General features: G+C 39.8%; 2 protein-coding genes across 2 annotated transcripts; one reads left to right on the forward strand and one right to left on the reverse strand.

Annotated features, from left to right (window-relative positions):
* Positions 1 to 2,115: 2,115 nt before the first annotated feature.
* Positions 2,116 to 14,055, forward strand: dpep1 (dipeptidase 1). The gene is made up of 11 exons (XM_083940202.1): positions 2,116 to 2,412; positions 2,733 to 2,859; positions 4,088 to 4,220; positions 4,315 to 4,465; positions 5,763 to 5,832; positions 6,252 to 6,428; positions 8,402 to 8,486; positions 8,597 to 8,672; positions 8,798 to 8,933; positions 10,332 to 10,534; positions 13,874 to 14,055. Exons 1-10 carry the CDS (start codon positions 2,288 to 2,290, stop codon positions 10,509 to 10,511), a joined length of 1,260 nt encoding a protein of 419 aa, XP_083796328.1. The 5' UTR covers positions 2,116 to 2,287; the 3' UTR covers positions 10,512 to 10,534; positions 13,874 to 14,055.
* Positions 11,537 to 26,003, reverse strand: slc22a31 (solute carrier family 22 member 31). Its single transcript, XM_083940190.1, has 9 exons — positions 25,565 to 26,003; positions 21,781 to 21,884; positions 21,052 to 21,206; positions 17,328 to 17,496; positions 16,634 to 16,779; positions 15,472 to 15,580; positions 15,156 to 15,370; positions 13,922 to 14,033; positions 11,537 to 13,484 (listed from the first exon to the last, which is right to left on the reverse strand). Exons 1-9 carry the CDS (start codon positions 25,994 to 25,996, stop codon positions 13,043 to 13,045), a joined length of 1,884 nt encoding a protein of 627 aa, XP_083796316.1. The 5' UTR covers positions 25,997 to 26,003; the 3' UTR covers positions 11,537 to 13,042.
* Between the last annotated feature and the right edge of the window lie 881 nt (positions 26,004 to 26,884).

Consider the following 26,884-nt stretch of genomic DNA (forward strand, 5'->3'; position numbering starts at 1 on the left):
TAAAACACTGCATCACAAAATATTAATACTGATACCTTGGTCTGAATACTTGATTTTGATTGGCTGCAGGGCGTCCATGCGGTTCCAGTGAAACTGTCTGTTCAGAGTTCTAAATAAATGCACCTCCGTCTATAATTTATACAGTTAACAACTTTTCTGTTAAAAACCTAATGGAATGGTAATGATTGTTCCAGGTTTTAGTCAAACCCTCAGGTGTTACTGAACTGGTAACTGGCTTGGGAAAATAATGGATTGCAAAACATAAATATAAATTATTGGTCTTAATTATTTAATAATAATGCTATTTGAGGTCCATTATCTAGAATTAATGGACTTTGGGAGTCCATTAATTCTGATAATGGACACCGTGTCGGGAATTATCCCTGACATAATTCCTATTTAACTCTTTGACCCAGTAAAGTGGGTGTAATTTACTGGAGCCCATCATCATCTTTTATTGACTAATTGGAAAAGGAACCTTGAAGATAAGAAGGTGGAGTTGATAGGTGCCATAAATCAGTGATTACAGAAGGGCATCTCCTCTGTTGTTCTATGATATAGTTAGTATAGATTAATATCCAGGTGGCAAATCCTTCTTATTTTGGAAATCAGACATTGAATCTTATAAAAGTTTGTGATCCAGAAATTATACCTAGGACCATTTAAGGATTGTAACCTGGGTACACAACCTGGTCAACTAGCAACTGGAAATCTAAAAGGGTCGGTCCAAACAAAGCAACAGCTACTGCGAAAATGGCACTTTTGCCGCAAGTACAGATTTAACTAATACCAACCTCATGACAAAAGTTACAGTTGCTAAAATTATCCCAAATGTTGGAGACTTTTTTCAATTCACTCAGCAGCCGGGGAGTGGTGACTAGGGGACTTCCTAAGATGGCACGGCTGAATAACTGTTGCTTGTGATGGTTCAGTGATGTGATAGGTGACAGAATTAAATATATATATTTCAGTAGATGATAGATCACTGCAGTAGAAAGAATTGAGATTAACTGACAGCCAGACGATCAGAGTAATTAGAAAAGTTCACCTAACCAGAAACACAGAGGTCCAACAATTGTATTAATTGTTAATTGTAACCATTTCAAAGTAAGGGTTGTATTGTTGAACAGGTTTTACACACAAGTTGTGATCTGTGAGGATCATAAATACCATATGTGGATCACAAACTTTTATAACATTTCATGTCTGTAGCGTTTGGCGTTAATGTTCAAGCTTGACCAATCAGGATCATTTTAATCATTACACAGTTCTCTCAATTATTATCCAGTGAACTTACCAGTAACTCTCTTTCAAAAACTCTGGGGCACTATCAGTCAGTTCAGAGTCAGAGTCACTCAGGGACCAAAAAAACCTTTCTTAAAAACACTGCTGAGTAGATTAAAAGGTATTTGGACATAAATACTGGTCTATGACACAGAGAAAATGTTTTTATCAGACTCAAATTTGACAAATATACACATTATTGTTGTATAGGATCTCTTATCTCCATATCATTCAAGCTGTGTAGCCAATTATTAGATTATTAATTGAGTTTCAGTTAATGTGAGGATCTATAGTTCAGATCTCTTCTACGTATTGTTGCTGTCTGGGGGAAACCTTGTATCTCCATATTTTGTCATCTTTCTTTTCTTCATAATTCAGTGCTATTGGTCACTCTTTACATCTCTGTTTTGTGAAGTTTTAACCAATGCAAAGTATTAAAAAGATGTTGTGACTAAATCTTGTAAACCAATTGGATCCTCAAACTGTCTGACTTTGTACATTTCCTCTTCACATCGACAATGGTTAATGTTCTCCAGACTGCTGTGCTGCTTCTGTGTAGTAGTTTAAGAATTACACATGTAAAACAGAGAGATATTCCCATCCAAAGCATATGTTGTGAACTTTAGAGAAGCTGTCAAAAGGTACACTATACATTAACCAACATGCACTGGTTAACAACTGCAGAGATTGTAGGAATTATTTAGATACTGTGCTGAATTTATGACCACTGACGCTGTAATGGGAAACAGACTCAAGACAGAGGAGGAGCAATGAAAAGAGTTGAGCTTCAGGGACATAACTGCATGACCACAGCTGTAGTGATAATCTGAAAAAATCTGAAAGAATCTGCGTACTGCAAAAAAAATAAATTGGCAATTGGAAAACCAGAAAGATATCTGTTCCAATAGCAGTTAGAATCAGGATTCCTCTGAGGTTAAAGGAAGTAAAATCGAGTTTGCCGACACAAAGAAAAAGAAGAGCAAGTGCGTCAAAAGTTTAAGAAATGGTGTCCAAGGTTATCTCAGCTGTTCTGGTGCTGTGGATCAGTTCTTGTGCCGTCTCCTTGGCTGAGGATCCATTCATGACTCAAGCTCTGCAGCTGATGTCTGAGACTCCGCTCATCGATGGGTAAGTGGAAACTGTGCCTGATGATTCTTTACGTATGTGCTGTTTGCCATCAATACCATGATTTCTTACAATTGTTTGGTGTTTATGGTTGAATGCGGATATTGTAAGTTGCTTTGGATAAAAGCATCAGCTAAATGAATGTAATGTAATACGAGCAACAACAACGGCAGTAAACATTTTATGTTCTGTAGTAAAAGCTCACTTCTGGAAGCAATTTGGAGTACAGATCTGGGCTAACAGGAAACTTTCAAATCACAGTTCAAATGAAAGTTTTGAGAAAAGGACCTGTGAGGGTGTGACTTCTCTTTCTGATGTTTCAGCCATAACGACCTGCCTTGGCAATTTCGTAAACAATTCAACAATGAGCTCAACAAAGTGGATCTTTACACGCTGGAAACAACACACACAAACATACCCAAGATCAAGGAGGGACGGCTGGGAGCACAGGTACATAAAGAACAGAATGTACTGGGAACTGGGGAATTAAAGGAAACCATCATTCGAAGGTCATGTGATTCTTTTCTTAAGATAATAAATCTTTTGTAGGGCTTTGTCTCCCAAAACGTTAGATCTGATACATTTTTCATAAGCACTTGAACTTTTGAAGTAACATCATCTTCTTTTTTACTGTTAAAGCTATATCAACTTTATATAAAAAAAAAAAAAATTGCTGAAAATGTCACTATATTCTGACAGCACAACAAAATAGACGATCTGTGACAAAGTAATGTATCTACCTCTCCCTGTCTCCTCTTAATGTTACCTGGTGTGTGATCAAACTGTGAAAGTAGGCAGTGTTGATCAAATATGAATCAAGATTATGTTACTGTATTGGATATTTCTTGCAAAAAGACGTATTTTAGTGTACTGTTTAGCTGATTCAAATCAGTTCTGCAGTGAAGTATTTTAAATTGGGGGAAAGAGATAGATACTCCGAGGTATTGGGATAAGGTCAGCTCAGAGTATTCCTAATTGTGATACCCTGCACATGTATTCATCTTTGTGTCATTCTGATATTGAATCATACATCCATCGTTATAAATTATACTTTATATATTAATTCGATTGGACCTTGATGTGAATACAGAGGGAGAATAATTCAGTCTTGGTAATCTCTCTGCCTACCTTTGTAAAATGCTCTCTCCAGTTTTTCACAGCTACCACACTTTTATCATTTAGGTGTAACATATTGAATGCTGACAGAATGGATTCTGAGGCCTTGACCTTGACAGAACTACTTTTTTATGTTGTGCAAGCTGGACTGAAAGCACTCAAAACGTTCAAAAACTCTCTGTTGAATGAGGTTTGTTTGAAACAAGCCAAGGCTATGGTTTCTTCTCTATCTTTCAGGCCTCAGTTAAATGTGTTGTGTGTAATTATTCAGCATTAACAGTGTGTATTTCCATTTTGCCTATCATGCAGCTATTTTCCAGGTGAGCTCTTGTAAAAAAAATATGTAAAAAAATATACTCGTTTCAGAATAGAGTAGAAATACTTTTTTGATCCCTTTCTGGGAAATTGCAGTGTTTTTTATAAACAAAGTATTCATAATCAATCACCAATCAAGAAATAGTAATGTGATATGGTTCTAATAGGGAACATAATAGCTCCATAAACTTTATAGGTTACACAGTGGTGCTGATTATTCATGAATTATCGTTTGCTCCTCTCCCAGTTCTGGTCGGCCTATGTTCCCTGTGAGACTCAGTACAAAGATGCTGTCAGACAAACACTGGAACAGATAGATGTGGTTCACAGGATGTGCCAAAAATACCCAGAAACCTTCATGTTTGCCAGCAGTAGTCAAGGTGAGACTTTTTAACTCTATTGTAACATTTACGACCTCTTATCTGTTCATACCCGCCGGCATCACCCATCGTCTCTCATCTCTGCACTGCACAGAAATCATGGAGGCCTTTGACATGAACAAGACGGCCAGCCTGATTGGGGTGGAGGGGGGTCACTCCCTCGACAGCAGTCTGGGCACCTTGCGCACCATGTACCAGCTGGGGGTCCGGTACCTCACACTTACACACTCCTGCAACACGCCCTGGTAAGAGCGAGCAGCACTCAGACGATCTACACCATCAAACACGCAACAGCTTTCTTAACTTATTTACTTTATTTATACGGCACCTTTTTTTCAAAATGCAGCACAAAGTGATTAAAACATAGTTGCCAGTCTTAGGCTGTATTCAAAAGATACGTTTTGAGATGTCATTTTACTGTCCACTGAGTTAGCAAGTCAATATATTTAAAGACTTGTTCCAAAGGTTTTTGTGGCGACCTTGGGAACAGTTAAGAGAGCAGCTATGGAGGATCTTAGGGTTTGTGGAGTATCATAAAACAATAGGGAGTCTGGGATATAAAAGAGGACAAGGCCATTTAGTGTCTTAAGAACTAAGAGACAGTCAATAAAATTGATTCTAAAAGATACAAAAAGCCAGTAGAGGTGGTGTAAAATAGGAGTTATATATAGCTCTTTTTGTTTGTTTGTTTGTTTGTTTGTTTTAGATAGATAGAAACCCCAGTTGCAGTGCATACCATTTAGTAACATCATACCCCTTCTCTCACCACTTTGTTTCCAAGCATGCCGTAAAACCTATAAGGTGGCCTTCAGGTAACGCAAAAACAAGACCTGTTCTGGGGTACTGAAACATGACGGGCTCTATATACATATGAAGGACACATTCGAAGCTGATGTAAAATAGAATGATTCTTAGTTTCAGGGGATTATACGATAAACGTGATATGAATGTCCCACTTAAACAATGACATAAACAAATACATTAGGTGACAAGCTGTCTTACATATAAAGCACATAAAGGATCATTTTCACACTATTCTAATTTACTGTTTATTTTTTTTATCTTTTACTTGAGTAAAAGTAACGACACAAATGCTACAGCACACTGAAGACAATCTTTATTTATTAGCTTTCAGTGAGGCTCGATGATATATTTGTGGTGCATTACCATCAGACGTCATCGTCAGTTCTGGTTGTGCTGTGGGGAGTACGGGGGATTCCTGTTGAGCTCTCCAGGCAGCAGTATCAGATTATCTGGAAGCGAACTGCTCTGCCAAATCGCTTTGAGTGGCTGAACAGACTGTAACTGTAGAAGTAGACCTTATGAATTTCAAGGAAATTAGTACATTTTCCCTGACACCTCCTACAGTGTAACTTTGTATTTTTTCACCTGACTTTTGTTTCTTTGGTTTGTCAGAATATGGACTTTATGTATATTTGTAGCATACTCCTAAAACCATCACATTGTAAAGTACACTATCTTGACATCTGAATCACCAAATTTACTTGGGAATAAAGTCTGGACTGTTTTTTTACTTGTCAGGGCAGATAACTGGCTTGTCGACACCGGATCAGAGCCATCTGAACATAATGGCCTGTCTCCATTTGGCAAGGTCAGTGTGTGTAATAAGTTACAGATAAGTCTTTGTCTCTTCCAACTTCAGTTTATTACAAGTGTTATCAAACATTACCTCCAAGATGTATAAAAATGAAATGATGCCTTCTTGTACAAATACGTCTTAGAAATATAAATATGGGAAAGTAATGTAAGAAATATCTTTGTTAATATAATTGACAAAGTAGTATTTCTAATTTAAACTGTGTGCATCCCACTAGATGCATTGAATGCCTATGAAAAGTAGTCAGTTTCAGTTTATGGCGGTCAACAGAAATGTCAAAGCAGATCTCTTAAACAATACTTTAACTAATGACGGACATAAAGGCAAATAAGGAATTTCGCTTTAAAAAAAAAAATTTTTTGTTACCTTTAACAATTGATGGTAGAAATAATCGTTGTTCTTGCCTACAACAGCAACTAATAGAGGAAATGAACCGTCTGGGGATGCTCATCGACTTGGCTCATGTGACTGTGGCAGTGATGAACCAGGTGCTGGACATGTCTAAAGCTCCGGTCATCTTCAGCCACTCTTCTGCCTACAGCGTCTGTCCACACAAGAGGAACGTCCCCGATGATGTTCTCAGGAGAGTGGTGAGTGTGTGTGTGTGTGTGTGTGTGTGTGTGTGTGTGTGTGTGTGTGTGTGTTGTGTTGGGATTCAAGGGTCACAAGATAAATCTGAGGGGTTGTGAGATGATTAATGGGAGCAAACACAGCAAAAACAAACTTCTGTTACACACATTGTGTTATTGTTTTAAACTTTTCACTTATCTTAGCTTATTTTGTGAAAAATGTGATGTATGAATGTTCTGAATTAAGAAATGTGGTGCTACAGATATGTAGCCTCGTGAAACCATCCTGATCTGCTGCACGTTACCAGCAGATCAGTCTGGTAACGTGCGGCAGAGAAATTTTGGAGAAGTTTGCCAAGCGGCCGAACTAATCAGCGTTGGTTTTGAGGTCGATTTAAGTGTGAGGAAATGAGAAGCGACAGTTCAGTGTAAACAAACATGGCGGATTCCATGGATGAGATGAGCACAGCTATCGAGCAAGCCCCACGCTAATGCTTTTTCTTTCTTGGATTCTTCTGTTATATGGATTGGGCACCTGTAATTTTGTCTTTTGAGATTTTTTTGGCAGTTTTTTTTCAAGCCTTCATTATATAGGACAGACAGGAAAAAAAGGGGGTGAGAAAGGGGGGGAGACACGAGCAAAGGGCCGCAGATCGGAGTGGAACCCTCCGCCGCCTCGAGGACCTTCAGCTTCCCCCATATGAGGCAACCACTCAGCCACCGGCCGCCCTGAAATTGTGCCTTATATCTGTAAATGCCCGTTACACAAACGCCAAATATCCTTTACCAACATGTTGTTTACTTTCTGAGCTTTGCCTCGACGCTGTTAGTACGTCATACGCTTCATTGATCTGATTGATTTGGCTCGTATGTTGGTGATAGACAGATGGTTTATCCAATCAGCAACCAGTATTTTCGCCCCTTCCCAAAAGATCTCCAAACGAAAGTTCCCATATGGATATGCTGCTGAGCAAATGAGAATCATGCGAAGAAATACATCTGACGGATTCAGGTTAACATGTATGTGTCGGCCCACAAAACGTGTTTAGAGACTTAAGAAAATACGGCATCTTTGTTTGGTGCAGATCCTTGCAAAATATCACGCCATGATCATTTTAATATCAATGAAAATGAGAAAAATCATGCAAAAATGACCATTTTCTCCAGTGTGATAAATCATATCAAAACTGCACTTCAGTCAAAATGATTACAGTAAGATATTTCCCTCATATCATACATCTAAAATGAAACAAGGGGTCCCACTTGTAAGGGGCTACAAGGGGCTGGTTGGGAAGGTTGGGAACAATTGGTTTAATTTATAACTATTTTATAATTTATAATATATATACACTATATAACAGCATTTTATAAGGTTACAGTATATGTTCATGAAAGAAAAATCTCAAACAAACCTGTTCATTATAGTTGTCAAATGAATACCGTATAGTGGAATATAAAAAGTACAATATTCCCCTAAATGGAAATAACTTCAGAAAAGTACGTGACTAAATGTTACTGTGCTGATTTCGACCATTGATGCTGGAAGTGATTTTAAAAAATCGACCAGCACTTTGAAATCGTATCCTAACTGCTTGTTTTCTCAGATAACACACCTGTAAATGCTCTTTATAGCACCAAAGGGTTAAATGTGGTTGTAAATCAGCACCTTGTGTCCAGTTCAACTGATATTTGCATAACAGGAGTTTCCCTGATGAAGGCAATAAAAGAGTAAACAAGTAGAGGGTTATTCTGCAGCACTGTTAAATAACAAACAGAGAAAGAATTACTGGTTATAACCAAGAGACAGGCACTTTGATTGTTGTGAGTTTGAATGCATCACTTGACCCAGCTCTCCCTGTTCCACACCTTCAGTCACTATAAAGCAGCGCCTGCCTAACAAAGCAGAAATGACAGCATCTCTCTCCACCTATAGATCAGAGTTTCTAGGTCACTAAGTGTGTCACTGTCATGTAACATCCCGTCTGCCTCTCCAGAATCAGACAGGGGGAATCGTCATGGTGAACTTCTACAACGACTATGTGACCTGCAGCAAGACCGCCAAAATCTCAGATGTTGCTGGTAAACTACTGTTATTCCCATGAAAACTGCTGTTAACCTTGTTAAATATATTAACATTCATCACTTTCTATAAAAAAAGGGTATTCTCCTGTTTACTGCTTTTATCGTAGATCACTTTGACCATATAAGGAAAGTGGCAGGGGCGGGCATCATTGGTTTTGGTGGAGATTACGATGGGGTTACAAGGTGAGTTCAAAAATATTCAAATGCTAATCTGTGTCACAACACTGGAAAGATACATTTAAAAAGTAAAAGACAACTGTGAGGTCTCAGAAGAAAAAACTGTAACTCACTGAACATCGTCCTCCCAGACTACCTGAGGGTCTGGAGGACGTGTCCAAGGTGCCCAAAGTAGTGGCTGAACTGCTGAGGAGAGGATGGACTGACGAGGAGGTCAAAGCTGCTCTGGGAAACAACCTGCTCCGAGTCCTGAGCGAGGCCGAGAAGGTGTGACACGCGCATGCACGCACGTACGCACGCACGCACGCACGCATGCACGCACCTTGACATAATCAGGTTTTTGGGGGGATTCAAACGAGTTACAAACTGGGATGTAAGGTTTAAAAGTTGTGGGAGTTAACCAGTCATGTGTTTATGTATGAATTATAGAGAATGTCAATTTAACATCTTTACGACCTGTGAGCATTGACATCAGAAGTCTTAAAGGTGTTAAGGCAGAGATAGCCGTGTGAGGGTTAAATACGTTGTGACTGTATAACACCATATCCATTACAATTACTCTGAACACGTACTGCCACGCCCTGGAGTAGGGTACATTTTTTACCCTCTAGGATCTAATTCCACATGTACTCGGATATTTAATTTAAAGTAGTCTTGTTAAGACACAGAGAAAAATGCTCAAACACAACACACAAAGGATTTGTGCACCTGCAATAAAGAATTTAAAAAGTGGGAGAGTTTGAGCATTTTTCTCTGTAAATTCAAATTTACTGATAAACATTGTTTACTGATAAACATTGTTTTCTACAATTTCAAATTCCACTGTTACAGATTACAGATATAACTGCAGATGGAACGAAGCTGTGAAAAAAGTGCATTATATTACGTCTGGTGAGAAAACTCTTTACAAGACAAATATTCAAGTCACAACATGGACAAAAAGCCAAAACATAGAAAAAGTATTTTGAAGCGTTGCTTTGCTCCAAAATACTTTTTTCCCTGTGTTTTGGCCTTTTGTCCATGTTATGACTCAGACAGTCCATCCTGGGAAAGTTTTCTCACCAGACTTTGGATAATTCATTATTTCAGTTTCCCTCCCTCTGCAGTTATCTCTGTGACCTAACCTTGGACAATACTCCTTTCCGTTGGTGCCTCATTCTTATCTGTCTATTCTCACATCATAACAATGAACTGAACATTTGTATATAGTCTTGTGTTTTTAGATTAAACCTTCAGAACATTGTTGGACTTAATCCTCAACCCACTTTGTTCTCCAGGTGCTTGTAACTGCTTTCAGAATCAAATCACTCGCTGAAAACTGAACTATTGTAAAACTAAGATTTTTAGAAACTCAGTTTTCAGTGTTGACATGTAGATAGGGAAACGTTTTTTGCTTGTGACGTTAAATGAGAAAAATCACGCCAATCAATCATAAGTAGTAAAACATGTATATGTATGCATTTCAAATATTCAAACGAAAGCTTTAGATTTCTGTTACGCAGCCGATTGGATTCATAAAAGTAAATATAACTGCCTCTTTTTTTTTTATAACCGAGGGCTTGGTGCTTTGGTAGCAGGTGGACCCTGTGAGTGAACACACATACACACACCTGTCACCGTGCCTTTGTGTCTGTCGCCTGACAGTCTTATCTTTGTGTGCGTCAGGTCCGTGATGGTATGAAAAGCAAGAGTCCAGATGATGTTCCTATTCCATATGATGAGGTGCAGAACTTGTGTAGGACGAGCTACGGTTACCCCAGCGCTGGAGCCGTCCACTCACTCAGCACAATGGCCCTCCTGCTCACACTGGCTCTCCAGGCTCTGATCACATTGAAAGCTTTATAAGCTGCTTATCAATACAACCTATGGTATGTACGTCAAGAATTTGTTCATAAAAACTCATAAATTCTGTTTTAAATGTCAGGAGGTTTTCCGCCCGTCCTCTCTGTGTTGACAGAAACACAAAATAGTTTCAATTTACTGTTTTAATTGTTTTTAGCATATTGTTTTTGTCTCATTTTAATGGTTTTCTGTAGGTTTAAGGGATAGTTTGGATTTTTTTAAAAGTGTGGCTACATGAGGTATTATTTATAGTCATATAAATTTGACATCTTTTCACAGCTTTACCTTGCTATCAGACAGTCCTTTCTGATGGAAAACTAAAGCTGTTTTCTTTGACAATCCATTGAAACAAAAAAAAAGAAAGAAATTAAAAGTAATCTAACCTTTCAGAACACTGGAGTTGCTGGTTTTGTCTTGCCTCGATCTGTTACTTTGTTTGGGTTTCTGTGCGACACCAATGCATTAAGTTCCCAGCACAGTAAAGGAATGAAAATATTCTAAATTTAAGGAGTACACTCACCGCTAACTGATACTGATTTTCCTTTAGGTGGCTATGTTTAACTGTTGCCCCCGTTCACAGCAGTACTCGTGTCAGTACTCATGTCTGCTTCTTCAAACTGTTCACGTGGAAACCGCCTTCTACTGTAAATGATAACCTGTCTGTGGACAAGAACTTCATACAATCCCACTACAAAAAATCTGAACCATCCCTTTATTGTTAATACAATGACCAAAAAACAGTGACTAACAATGTAACAGTTATCATGAGAACAAAGTCAGCGGGACAGTGTTGAGTTTATTGAACTCATCTGGCTGTTTTTTATCCCACCATAATACTGTCAGATAGACGCTCCTGTGTGACACACACACGCACACACAGACAAACACAAATATTATCAGTATACTGACATTTTCACAGTAAATACAACAGTGCATGTCCATAGCTCCATCCAGTGGTCTGAGAGGGTAACACCAAAAGAATGCAAAACATCTCAGTGATTTCTTAACTTAGAATTTGGGGTATTTCCATCTTTTTAATTTAATTTACACATTATGAAAGTAGAGAAATTTGACTTAATTTAGTTCTGTGACGTGATCGTTGAAGATAAAGACAAGGCACCATTTCTTAGTAGCTAAGGTTTTCAACTGACAAGGACATCGATGGGCAAACGAGTTTCAATTAAAAAAAACGGTTATGAGTTTCTCAGACCAACTGGGGGAGCTTCAATCAGTACAAATGCAGCTTTTTGTTAACTGAAGGCAACGTTTTAAACTGCAAATGCTCATACAGCAAACTATTAAACAATGACATCTCCTGAAGGCTGATCAAGTAGTGTGTTTTTCATACAGCAACCTTGAAGAGTTCATAATCCTTTCAGTAAGTGCTGAAAGAACTGGGTTCATTTTACAAGATGTTATGTACTTAACATGCAGAATGTCCTTACTTTTTAAGTATTAAACATAGAAATCATGTAAAAGGGGAAACTACTCAGTTTGTATCAGGCAGTCATTGTGAAAATATATAATACCCTTCAGTCAAGGTTATTGCTGTTGAATTCTGAAGCATTGAAATCACACGAACTATTTTAACACAAAATCACACAATCCATAATCACTACAGAGAGAGATTTAGTTTTTGTCTGTCAGTGCTACAGTGCTACCTGTGCAGATTCATCAGCTCCTTTCGGTGTCTGAAGAGAAACACAATGTAAAAATAGCACCGTTGTAAATAATATTTTGAAACAAAGTAGCTTCACCTGGTTGGTATCTGGAGATATTTTCTTATTTAACTTATAAATCAAATATTAGTGTTAACAAGGTTATTGGCATAAGGAAACATTCATTCATCATGCATCATTTAGCACCCTCTTGTGGGCTCCATAAGTATAACAAGGCCCCCACGAGGTCCTCGGGACCCTCTCAGCACTGAGACACTGCCTGTGAATCAGATGGAAGGACTTAATGAAAAGTGCATGAGTTACTTATAAATGGACAAAGGGCTGGTGCTCACATGATCGACAGCAGCCGCACGGTTGTAGTGAGATTCTCTGGGGAAACCAGTGTCTCACTGTTCTGTTTGAGTGCCTTCACACAGATTAGCAATGTGACCTCAACTGCACATTTTAAAATGATGAAGAGTGTGGGCATGAACAGGCATAACATGCAGTGTTACAGTTCAAAAGGGGGACTTTTCTAATCTCAAAAAAAAAGTTTGCACAACAAAAAAGCATTTTACCTAAAGAAGGCCACTGTTTTTCAGTGCATTACCTGAACCCACGTGAGAAAATGCCACAGGAAAGTAACGGCTTCAAGAGTAAAACAGGACAAGAAGACACTGTAAATTGACAGACTTGGAGCCATCGCTCTAAAGTGCACCGCGTCCAAGCCGTGGTTGAGTTCTTCAGTTGAGTTTTGACCAACCAGTGACTTGGACAATAATTAAATAAAGGACGATGGTAGACTGTCTGTGGAGGTATTTCTAGAAGGAGAAGGGATAATCCAAGTCTGTACAAAAGGAGGATAAGGAGGGTCTGTTAACAGACCTCTCTCTCATTCTCATTCTCTTCTCCCTGTGTTTCACTGTCTGACAACAGAGGGGAGTCAGTTGGCACAGCGATCCTATAAGGCAAGGTATCTTTAGTCAACATCCTTCTGGTGGCAGAGACCAAGCGGGAATAGCTGTCAGGGTTATACTCCGACAAAGGGGACCGAGCGCACAGTAAAGGCAGGTTGTCCCTGTCGGGTCGCGTCAGGAAGAGAGGAGGCCGGCGTTGGTTCTCGCCCTCCTTCAGGGAGTCTGGGAGCGGCTTGCGTTTGCTTTCAGGTAGAAGCATTATGCAGAGAACAGAGAGGACGGCGAAGGAGGCGAAGATTACGTGGTGGAGAAAGTAGCCACTGTTATTTTGGAGCTCCATCAGGGAGGAGGCAGCCATGCCAACACAACCCGCTGCTAGCACCAGGCCGAGGCATCCACCTCTGACGGAGAGAGGGAAGAGGAGCAGGAAAAAAAGAGCAGAAATCAACAGGGGGGAGAATCAAGGTGGAATGATCAGACATTACTTTAGATCTTGTGTTGGCATTTTTCTGTATCTTTATACTGGCCAACGTCCCTAACCTACAGACATAAGTCTTTGAAAATGGGTCACAAATATGTAGTTTCATTTTTAAATAGGCTAAATCATTTCCTAAAACAGCTGGGCAGTGTAGTTTTTAGCAAACTTAAACAGGAGTGAATTGTGCATTTGTAGGGGACTATTTTTATCAGTGGACTAATACAAATTCAAAATAAGCTATATCAGGCTTCAGCTACACAGGCAATACTTCTTTATAGGATTAATTTATTGTTTATTTTGGTCATTTCACAGGATTTGCTGACAATAAGACATATCGACAGCCTCATGACCGGCACTTACCGAACCACGGTGGGCATCACCTCACAGGCGAAGAGCACACTGAGCATGGCGAGAGCTTGAGAGAACAGCAGACCCACGACAGAGAGCACCAACACCAGGCCTCCATGCAGATCTAACGCATAAAAAAGGACAACAGACTTATTCATTTCCATTTTCCCTATTCAATTATAACTGCAGCACCATTTACGACAGAGAATATCAACATTGTGTGGTCTGGGAGCCAAACCTGGCATGATCCCAGACTTTAAACTTGTCATGTGAATAAAGTTTGAGTAATTACTGAAGAATTGATGTTCCCTTCATATCTATGCTTGTTAAAACATCGTGAGTTCAGTTTAATCCATGTTGTTTTGTAACCCACAAGTCTAAGACCATGAACAGGTTATTGAGGGCGCGCTCACACTATCCTCCCGGACCGAGACCCGGACTTTAGGGTACTTGTCCCCCCTCCCTCTCCCCCCCGTGCCCCAGCCCCGTTTGTACTCACACTACCTGGGCCTCGGCCAATGCTTCTTGCTGTCCATACGCCTTCAAGCCGTAACACGTCACACGCATTGATCGCGTGTGTGTGGCTTTGTTTACAAATCTTTCCACAGACGTCGGAGTTTTTGTGCGTCTTGTCGACTGTTTTTGAATATTTTCATCCGACCAAATCTGCAGTAAACACTCCACCTCCGCACCACACCAACGTGAACCTTTCACCACCATTGTTGTTGTTGTTAAATGTCCGCGCATGGTCCGTCCTTCTATTTACATGTCCGAACAGGCGGACATAACGCTACTGCCGTAGGGCTCGTGCTCGTGCGCGTACACGTGCGCACGCTCGTGCTCGTACATGTGCAAACGGCTCCGCTAAAGCCCACCTATTTCAAGCGGGCCGTGGAGGGCCAGCTGGCCCCAGTTGAGCGCGGAGCGGGTGCGCTCACACTACTTAAAGGTACTAGACTTTAGCTGAAAAACCGGTTTTGGCCGCGGCCAAAAGGATAGTGTGATCACGCTCTGAGTCTTCATATACTGTATGTTGATACAAAACTGGATCAAGGAACAATAGATTGGAACGATTACTCTACACAATCATTGCAGGTGCTTGGAGCCCTTTAAAGAAGTTGCCATTATCTTATCATCACCAATGGTCACAACAGAAAATGGTTGGACGAATAATTTTGAGACACATATGTTAAAATATGATAAAAGTTAAATTATGTTGTAAACTAAATATGTGGATGTAACGTACACTGAGTGAGGGCCAGCAGCAGCAGCGATGACAGCCCGGTGATGATGGCAGACAACAGAAGCATACCGCGCCGACCGAAGTGATTGACAGACAAGCAGATGAAGATGCAGGCCAGAGCTCCGGTTATCACTCTGAGGAAGTAGCTGAAGTAGAAGTTGGAGGAATAACTGCGCAAGTTTCTGGTGAAACAGTACTGGATACCTGTTCCAATGAACCTGGAAGAGAGACGAGAGTTAGAACACACACATTTATGAAACACAACACACAACTCAAATCTCTTCATCATAAAACGGAAAGGCCGTCAGGGGAAACTCACAGCGTGAAGCTTAGGATGAGGCAGTTCTTCCAGATAACACGAGTCCGACGCAGCTCCAGAACTAAAAAATACTTTGGCTGACAGTCTTCTCCGTATGCTGAATCGATCACTATAAACAGAAAAAAGAAGATGAAAAAAACACCTAGAAACAAATATGTTTGTTACACATTCTGCTAATGGCTACCATTAAACGTAGAACAATGGCAATGACATATGGATTAAAGAAGTATGGGAACTTAATGAGATGGTGCAAATAACATGCAATGTAATAGCCCGGTATACTACACTTTCTTAAAAAGGAACTTAATCCCTGAAAATCTTGTCTGACCTCCAGTGGTTTAACTGATTCTTCTTGAAACTTTCTACCAGGAAGGGCAGAAAAACCACTACTAGACTACTACCACGGGTCACATTTTCTAAAAACTGACCCTTTTTCCTCCCCTGTCTTATCACTGAAATGTTTAAACGTGGAAATGTATCGAAATGGTTCTGTACTGTATTAGTATATATCAAAATCAATTCAGTTCATTTTATTTATAGTGCCATATCACAACAAACGTTATCTCAAGAAACTTCACATATCAAATGGGTCTAGACAACACTGTAATCTTGTGCACAGTGGCAAGTGAATTAAATCAAACTTTTTCTAACTGTACGATGGCCTCATGAGGACTCCCTCCTCACTCTTAAACTTGGTGGAAACATGCTTTGAGCAGAACTACCATGCACTAATGTAATATCAGGCTGGTTATATCACTTCTGCATTCAGGTCAAAGAGACGAGCAGAAACGTCACACACCAGATGACTTTGATAAATGACCATACATGATGTGGTAAATCATTATATCAGGCAAGTTTAGAGGTTATTCCAGGTTCAGTTCCAGGGCAGTGGTCACAAAACATGTTGAGCAAATTTAAAGCTGAATTATTTAGATTAGAGCTGGAACATTTAATTGATTATCCGATTGTCAGAAAATGACTTAACTAAGAATAGCGCTAAGAAAATCAGGAATATCAATATTTAGGAGGGAAGATTTATTCTGACAAAAAGATTTATTCTGACAAAACAACGTGTCAAGTACAAGATGGATGGAGTTTTGACATCATGAGAAAGAGAAAAACAGATGTGTGTGTGTGTGTGTGTGTGTGTGTGTGTGTTTACCTGACAGCACGGTCTCACCAGGGTAGATTTCATCTCGCAGACAAACACCGTTCCTGGTGGAGAATTCCTGGAGGGTCCTCCTCGCCTGGTGGATCTGAGCTGTGGCCAGCAGCCAGCGGGGAGACTCAGGAAACACTGACGCACAGCTGGAGAAAAAAATTCTGTTATCATATCTCAAAGATATTAAGAGCTCAGACATTGGGGTGAATGGTAATTTGTTTCCTCTGTACAATTTCTTGGCAAGAATAAAGAACAAGTTTTTTTTTTTTATATATCACTTACATCCAGAAGGTATCAGTACACCTGTGTTTTCATTTAGTTAGCCTTGTTATCTGAGTTGCTCAGATATTTAACATCCTAAGTTGATTTCAGATGCCAGTGTACAGGATATACAAGATCCTCATAGAAACATGGAATACAGCTTACTGCTGGAATAAACTACAAACACAGTAACTGAAGTTAGAGACTCATTATTCTGTTCTCTATCTAGTAAAAGCAATCTTCTTCCTGAATAACTAACTAAACTAACTCTGAGTGTTCACAAGACATTTTCTAGCAGGATATTATTTATTTAAGCATGTGGTTACACCTGAATTCAGGTGTGGCTGTAGAAAAATAAACTGCCAATAAGGCTTCACCAAATATGCCCATGGCGTGTCCATTTCCACACACCAAATAGTGCCAGCTGACTCACCACCAATAGGAAAGCAGCAGGAGCAGAGGCAATGTGGCCACAGCCTGAAGAATGGGCCAATCGTGGCACAGGACAGCGATGCCAGGCAACAGCAGCTCTGCGAACACGGCGAAGAAGCTGCTGACCATGGCAACCATAAGACGATGGGGAGGGTCACACAGCTCCAACCCTGAGAGCGATGGGAACAGACAGCGAGTAAAGACAGATGAAGCAAAACTAATATGTCTGTCCACAACCAATTAATTTCCTGTCAGGACAAGAACCCTTCACACATAAGGATACTGTCTAAAGTATGTGGTAATATATATATTTTTATTTATTGTTTTATTGCCCCCGTGTAGAACTGGTTTAATACAGAGAACAGTAAATTATGGTGTCATTGAAATTAGGGCTGTGACTACTACAATTAATTACATCACCGATCTTTTTCCAGATTAAGTGAATAATCGTTTGGTCTATAAAAAGTCAGAAAAAAGCAAAAAAGAAAACATTTGTAACCAAGTTTCTAAAGGTCCAAGATGATGTCTTTAAATCTCTTGTTTAGTCAATCCAAATCCAAAAGATATTCACTTTATTATAATATAAAATATAGAAAAGCGGATACCGCCGTATTTGCGAGGCTGAAAACAGCACTGTATAAAATTTTTGCATTAAGAAAAATACTTCAGCAATCATCAAAATAGCTGCTGATTATTTCCTGTCCATCGACTACAGATTGCAGCTCTAATGGTATTCCTAAAAAGTATTTTTGACAACAGAGAGTAATAAAACATGTTTAAATCTGTTTGTAGATTGTATTTATTCACTGAAGAAATAGAGAACGAAAACATGTTCCCGGTTGTTTTTTTCTCTTGTCCTAAAGATGACAGAATCAGAATTTGAATCAGAATCAGAAGTACTTTAATAATCCCCAGGGAGAAATGATTTAAGCTGTAACAGGCAGCATGCAACTTTAGCGCATGCACACTATCATGTGATATTGCATGTCGTTATTTTTCATTGAAGTCATGTAAATACATTATGTGGACCCCAGGAAGAGTAGCTGCTGTTGTTGTTACAGATCTAAATAATGCAAACCAATACTAAACACGGAATCTGCCTTTCTTCTTGCTACAACCTCTTTGCACCATGTTTGCAAGTTTAAAAGCCAAATTCTGCATACCATCGTAATCTAGACAACAAGCTAGATAAAGCTTCTAGAACATTAAGTACAAGGTATAAGGTACTCTTAACCTTAGGTGCTGACGTAAACTTGTTTGGAAGGGCGTCAAGCTTTCAATGTTTTGGCTGAACTTTAACCTCCTTCCCCCCCGGACCTGTGATTCTCTTTCCACCTCCTCCCTGTCAGGAGGGGAGCGAGAAGGAAAATGAGGAATTCACTTCCTGTCCTTGCCTTCAGTTCTGTCCTGCTATTGTTTTCATCTCTCTGTGGAGGAGCAACCCTGGAAGAAACATTTCTCATTTAGGCCCACCAGCCTAAAAACTAAATCTGGACTCAATCTAGCCCTGACCCCGCAGGAATGTGGGAGTATGTATGTACGTATGTCAAAAATGTGTGTAACTTATACCACCACCTCCCACACAGAAATGTGTTCAGTTTGCAAGTGCTAGCGTAATTACATTCCTGTGTCGCTTCACCCGTCAGTTCCAGAGAGAAAAAAATATTCTAGAGCTGCAACAATTAATCGATTATCTGTCAAACATTAGAAGACATATTTTATGTAATCCCTGAGGAAATAAATAATGTTCACACGATATTTTATACACACACACACACACGCACTAAATGTTGCAGTTGGGGTTTGGTGCCTTGCTCAAGGTGAACTGACACCTCTCCAGCTACCAGTCCACCTCCATACCTGGTCAGCACATGGGATTGAACCATCGACCCTCCAGTTCCCAAGTCCCTACGTACTGAACTACTACCGGTTTGAGTAATTTCTTTAAAAAACAAAAACATTCACAATTCTCTGATTCCAGCTTCTTAAATGTAAATATTTTCTGCTTTCTTTACTTCTTTATGACACTAAAACTAAATATATTTGAGTCATCTTGGGCTTTGGGAAACACTGGTCAACATTTTTAATTTTCTGGCATTTTAAAGACCAAACAACTAACAGATTAATCGCAAAAATAATCAACAGATCAATCAACAATAGGAATACATGTTAGTTGCAGCCCTGCTGTATTTGCTGCATTATGTATCCCTACCAGCCAGAGTCATTCATCATAAGAGCTAAAGTGTTGCCACAGAGGAGTGGTACACCCCCTAAAGGAGAAGAGCTGAGAAGTAAAGAAAAACCAACCAGCTGCCTGCTGTCAGTCAGCACAACACACTTCAGTTTGTCAGCAGCTGAAATTCCCCCACAACTCTGTTAGTCTGTCATTCACATTCCTACGCTAAAGCAATAATGGCCACCCATACCTTTCATTTTAGGTAGAGTTAATTCAAACATGTTAGAGATAAATGAATCTCATTGGTGATATAACAATGAGACACTGGTACAGTTCTGCTGTCTCCTATCACCTGGAAACCACAGAAAGCTCAATTATTTACCTCATACAAATAAATAATTAAATCATATACACTAAAATGTCATATTGTCTTTCAGATCTTGCTCTTGGCTTACATCAGAAACAAATACATTTTGAATTTACAGTTGTTTGTAGTTTGTTTGTGTTTCCTCTCTAACCACTGTGCCGTCGCCCCAAGTCTTTGAGGTTCGACTTTGACCTGCGGCCCTTTGCTGTCTCCCCCTGCTCTCATCTCATTTCCTGTCTGTCCTATCCAATAAAAGGCTTGGAAACGGCCAAAAAAAACAAGATAAGAACGTCATAAAAAGATGTTGTTCCGATGCTTGGATTTCTACAGCACAGCAGTGCCTTGTTCCCTGTTGTTCGAATAGATCTGAGTTTTTTTTTTAACGTAATTGTCATTTTACCTCTTTGGTAGAAAGGTGTCTAACTGACGTAAGGGGTGATCAAATTGTTCACGTTCGGCCGTTGTGTCTGTGTGTTTGGAGTGTTTGGACCCGGAAATCGTATTTTGAAAGGGTGTTACGTCAGACTTAACAGCCAGATATGCAACCAGCAAGATTTTATTCTACACGGGGAATCACAAGGCCATGATTTATTACGGTATATTACATTTATCATTTTATTTTCTGCAAAACATTAAAGTGAATCATTGCAATCTCTGGGCCAAACACACAATGGCTGCAAAAAACCTTAATATATATATAAAAAAAAAATGAAAGTAACATATTAACTGAGTATTCAGGACTTTGAGAACATGTGGCGTTCAGGGACTTCCCCTCCCCTAATGACGCTTTAACATAATTACACACAGCAGCATGTCTCGGAACTGTAAACAACTGAATATACAGTAATGTTCATGCATCACAACTCTCCTCTTATTTACCCATCAGCTTTTTAAAAAAAATGACTTTTATGTCCTTTTTGCTACTTTATGCATTTCTTTTTGGTTATGTATGTACACTAAAATACCTGTAATAATTGAAAAGACAAATGGATAAACACAGTTCCAGAAAATGACTCAGAGAGAAGCCCAGGAATTCAAAAGTGCTCTCTAAAATAAACAAAGAAGTGAGTGGCTGTCTGAGGAAGCTGAGGTCCAGTCCCCTGGAGATGACGGCTTCTGAATAAGGCTGCTTAACCGAGGGATAAGTGGTGCCGCAGTTAAATGTGTGTGCAGGATACTCACGTGCAATGTACGAGGATAGGAACACGCCAGCGAGCATGGCGCCCTGAGAGAGACGCAGCAGCAGAAACACCACCACGCTGTTGGACAAACACACAGCCACCCCGAACAGACTGGACAGACTAATGGAGAGGAGGAAACAACGCCGACGACCCAACCTGAAAATACACATGGTTTTACAAGTGAAATGAATCTTAAATGAATAAAAAGTTGATAAGTGATCAAAAAAAGGTATTGAAATAAATTTTGTAAAAACATATGAAACAAAACAAGAATTGGTCAAATATTTAATAAACAACTCATGTCAATATTATTATTATTCATTTCCATACTAACAAAGTTTTATAAGAGTTCACTTTAATTTTAAATTTGTCATTTGTATATAAAAATGTCCTTCACTACACTTTCAAATGAGGCCACTTCAATTAAGGAGACCGGGAGTGTAAAACATTTCCTTCCATTGGTGTTGCCTGAAATGCGAAAATCTTTGGTATAGAGAATCTTTTGACACGGCATCAGATCCCAAGAGAGTTTGAGACAGAATCAGGTCAACAACAAAGTTCATTTTCTCCCGTTTTCATCCATCTGAAAAATTTCATGTGTCACATGGCCACGAAGAAACCCACGTTATAAACTATATTTTACAATTCATGCACGTTTAGTAATGTCATAATTTCTTTTTTTATTTATTTATCATTGATCACTTTGGGGTTCCACATGATTATCACTTACCAGTCGCACAATGCACCAAGGAGGATGTATCCCAGAATCCACCCTGTCATGAAGCAGATATGCTGCAAAGGGATTTTCCAGTAGTCACTGCAAACCAGGTTCCACTGCAAAGGAAGACAAAGAAGTGCATTGACACATTCTCAGACCAAAACAAAAGTCGACATTAACTACGACAAAAAAAAAAGAAAACAGAGAGTACTTAAAAAGAGACTAACTGTTGTACAACATCATGATTTAAATAAAACAGTTTCATGTGGTTAGCGGGCATCGGCAATCTGGCATATGACGATCTACCACCTAACTATGGGTGCTTTCTTTTCACCTACTAAGGTTAAAGTTGTTTTTTTTAAACGCTATTAATTGATAAAGCCGACTTCCCTATCAGATTGCCCGAAGTCACATGGCCATTGGTTCTGTTGGACTTGCATTGTTAAAAACGGGTCACACATATATAGTTACATTTGTTTTTAAAAGGCTCAGTAATTGCCTTTTTCTACTGAAGAAAAATCGTGCATTTGTTAGGGACTATTTTCAGCTGTGTATAAATACATATTTGGTGCTCTAGTAAGTCTTTACAGCAGCAGGATGGTGTATGCGGCCTTAAAAATCAGTGTGTGACTCAAAAATGTGTTTATAACAGGTTTTGAAACAGCAGTGGAGGTTAGTTGCAGTAAGAGGAATGAAGGGAAACCTGTAGCATGCGTCAGAAAATGGACAGCAGTAGGGTATAACGATTAACAATACCTATTAAGCACTCGCCAAATAACTTTTGATTGAAGTGTGTAAATCATAAAAATGTAGCTAACTCAATTTCTTTCTCAAATAGCATTTGTATATTCAAAGACTTGCAAAGGTACATGAACAAATTGTTGCCACCACGCTGCATTCAATGTAATTGGACACAAACATGTACAGATTTCTGTGAAAAAGCAGGAATGCAGATCATGTTGTCCTTAATTGAGTTAAAATGTCTGCTGACAGTGTTATTACATTAGAATAAAGTAGTGCTCAAAGTAGAGCATGCCGACATGACGTCTATGCTGGTGTGATCCAACACAAGGCCCGACATGGCTGGACCATTAATAATCAGAGCAGATACTGGTGGAACAGCGTCAAGCTAGAGAAGGAAAAAAATCTGAAAAGGTAAAACCTCCAGCAACACATGGAGCATAAAGATTACTTTATTGTGAGATTAACACCCCAAGACTTTGTGTATATCATGTGCAATTTCCCTATGCTGGAATTTTGAATGTTGCCATGTTTGTTGTGTAATTATTTGAATAAACACAATTTAATTCTGTACAATATAAGCCTAATGAATGTCTTAATACTATATTTCAGTAGTGTCCCTCTTCAACACACATTTTTCAGCCCTGAGTACAGATACAAATTCCATTATCGATTCTGCTTGATGGCAAGATTCTTAAACAATTCACTTATTGATTCCTGAACAATTTTCTGTGAGGAAAAAGAAAGTTTGCCTACACACGTTTTTCAGCATCAAAGAAACTGTTTTGTTTTCCGAGTCTGAACATGGTGTAGATGAAACGAGAGAATATTTGTTCAGCATTTGTTTTCATTTTGGTTTTCTTTGTCAAAGAAAGCCTGCCTGGTTGTCACTAATGCTACTATACCAGGATATTTACCCTTGGTAACAGGATGTGCTGCTTGGTTAGGCAGCAGTGGCACTCCTGTGTAGAGTGCTCAAAACGTGCCAACAACGTGCCATCCTGAAATTTAAGCCCTGTGTTTTTGTTGTTTTGTTGAACTGCTGAATTAGATGGTGATGAGCACGATTGTACTGTATTCATTTTTTCCTTTAATAAAGTTTCCCTGTGTGTCGTCATGTGCAGAGGAAGCTGTTCAGGGTCTCCGGCAGGAACACAGAGGCCTCAGACTTCCCAGCGTCATTTTGACACAGAGGGGTAAACATGGAAAAGTTTCCTCCCTGGCAGGATCTATTTTCTCGAGGCCATGTTATGCAGACAATGCTCTGAGGAGAAGTTGAGGGGCAATTATCCATAATGACTTTATCCTGCTTGTGATGAGCCCCCGCTGCAACTACTGTAGTGTAGAGATGACCTCATACTCTGATCTAGTTTTAATATGTGTCACAAAATACTCAGATTATTGAATTTCCCCTCGTATACATGAAAGGGGGTTGAATGGGAAAATGACGGAGTAACTCTTCCTCCAGTACAGTAGGTGGTGCTCCGCCAACATACAGCTGGCCTGATACATATACCTTTGTCAAAATCACATACGGCCGACTTTGGACAGAATAACAACTGAAACGGGTCTTCTTGGTAGTAGTTTTCCTTGGTTTAAAGGTAACGCTCCATTATTGTTGTTTTTGTCACGTTGTTTTCGGCGCTGTTGCTGGTTTATTCTATTTACGGGTCAAAAGCCACTGCCGCAGAGTGCTGAGCATGCGCAAACGAGAAACCCGATAATCTGAGAACGCTGTTGACATGCATGAATAATCGGGGAACTGAAGGAGTTCTCTAGGTCTGTTAAACGGGGTATGAGAACTCCGATTTTACGGGGTATGGTGTTTACATCGTGGTTAAGAAACCGGGGTATGCCCTTAACATGATTATAATCTGTTTTTTAAACTGCATGTAAACACACTGACTTACACAGATGTGTTGTGTTTACACAGGGTAATGCTGAAAAATATTTTTGTTACAACCGGTTATCAATATTTGGAGACTGGGATGGATCCTTGAATAGCTGAAGTCCAATAAAACGGACCGATGATAAGATAAACACATTCTTGCTGCCTATTTCCACATGTAGTTGCACAATAAGATGCAATCACGTTGAAACCTTTCGTTTGTGTTCAGACACTGATTGTATTAAGGAGATTATAAAGAGACAATCAATATGTTGTATTCATATGGTGAAGCAGTTCTAATGTGTGTGCGGCCTGGTTGAACTGTTATCTAGGACCATGGGAAACCATGGTGCCAGACAGCAGATAAGCGAGAGTGAAAATTACTCTGGGCAGTCACAAAGTTTTTAACTGTTCAAGCTGAGCAAACACTGACTGAACACTGAGAACAGCCGTCTTCATGACCACACATGCACTTTACAGCAGAGATACATCGGGAACTGGAACAAATCCATTTCAGCAGCACTATCACTTTTTAACAATTAAATGTAATTAATTAAATTAATAGTAAAAGGACCAAGGAAATAGGAATATTGTGTTAGTTATTAATAATAATCAGCTCTAGTGGTGGGGTAAAAAGAAACAAAAACGCTGATAAAGCCAACAACAAAGTAAGAAGTGTCGCTTGCCAACAGGCGAGGCAGGGGCCCCAGGTCAGCAGGGGGGAGCTTGGGCTGTCAAACATTAAACTACAGCAGTGATGCGCAAAGCTTACAATGACAGTAGGGGACCTGACCTCCCAAAGGGGGCCCCACCCAAATCAACATAAAAACAACTTTACATTTGTCAATATTTTTGTTGGCGTCAGATTGTTCATAACTTAATGGTGACGATGGTTCGAGGGGCCCCCTGTGAATCTTTGCCTAGGGCTCCAACAGACTCTAGAACCGCCTCTGCCTGCAGCGGAATAGATTCAGAAGAAGTTTGTTTTTTAAAGGCAGTGCTGCACCTACACAGCCTTATCCCTGCCTAAAAAAATGTGGATAAACTAACCTCAGACCAGTTTGTCCTCAGCTCCAGCCCTGGGTCTAACTCTTTTAAGAGGTCCAAGCTTATCCCAAACACCCCCACAGACTTGAAAGAAGACCTGCAGGATAAACAGTCTCTTACCTCAGTGACGAAGTTGCTCCGGAGCCCCGCTGCACGGGCGTACTCCCACCCTACGGTGCAGGACACCCTCTCCCTGTGGACCTTTTCGGAAAAGTCCGAGACATTTTCTGGGTACTTGAACAATTCACAGTGGCTGAGCCCGGAGCCGTTCACCCAGGGGATGGTGAGGTTGAGGTATCCCTGTCTGGAGAAGTTGCTGGGGAGGAAAGCGGAGGGCAGAAGCTGCGGGTCGGGTTTGCAGTGATATGACTCCGGGATCAGAGTGTAAAAAACGTCGCTAAATAGATTCAGCATGACCGCGAAGTTGGGGAACCAGCTGAATAAGATCACGAGTCGGTTGTAGCGTCCATAACCGCCGGTGTAAGGGAAAATCTTCGTCTCATAATCCATTTGAAGACGAGTGTTTGCGGTGACGGACGGTTCTGTGGCCATTGCGCGGTGAGTGCGCACGCTCTACGGGCAGCCCGCGCGACTCAGCAGCAGGTAAAGCGCGCGGGGAGGAGGAGGAGGGCGGAGGCATCCGGGCATGGACCTATGAGACACCTGCTTGGCTGCTTCCTTTAGTGACTAACTACTGGGTGACCCCCTGAGTCACACACAACAAGTTTATTCAGCACACTCAAGTTACCACACATCTGTTGCTAATGATATTTTTGGAACCATGTGACTCAGTAAATGACTGAATAGATAGTTACCAGCTGATGGATGGTAAAATATAATATATCACTTAAAATCATTTTAAATTCACGTTTCATGATCAAGTCTACAAATCCAGTTGTCCAATTATTTAGTGTTGTACTTATCTTAAGTTGGGGGACTTGTGACAGACATAATAAATAATAAAAAACATAATAAAAAAACAGTGCTGATAATCCAGGCACTATACAATCAAATCAAGTTTTTGATATGCTGGATATAACATTTACATTATGGACATGAATATGTTTGATGTTGGGAATAATTATTTTCTGTTATCACAAACAAAAAAACTGCAATGTTAAAGGAAAGTGCTAAAAGCTTAAGTCTGTTCTCTAAAATGCAATCAGGTTGTTTTTTCATCTTATCATTTCGTGCGTATTCCATTATTATAGATCATTGTACTTTCTTTTGTCATTGTTATATTTTGGTCCTGAAGTGTTTTCATTTTGATGTAAAACACATGATGACTTTATCCTCAGTGATGTAAGTCAAGTTGAGAAACAAGTCACAAGGAACTGTCTTGCTGATGCTATACCCAGCCGATTACACAAACGGGGTTCTCTGACTCATAAAAGTGCAGTTCATGTTTAATGCAGCAAATGCCATAAATAGGTCTGTTGG

Source organism: Echiichthys vipera (assembly GCF_963691815.1).
Source record: "Echiichthys vipera genome assembly, chromosome: 1".
NCBI classification, from domain to species: Eukaryota; Metazoa; Chordata; class Actinopteri; order Perciformes; family Trachinidae; genus Echiichthys; species Echiichthys vipera.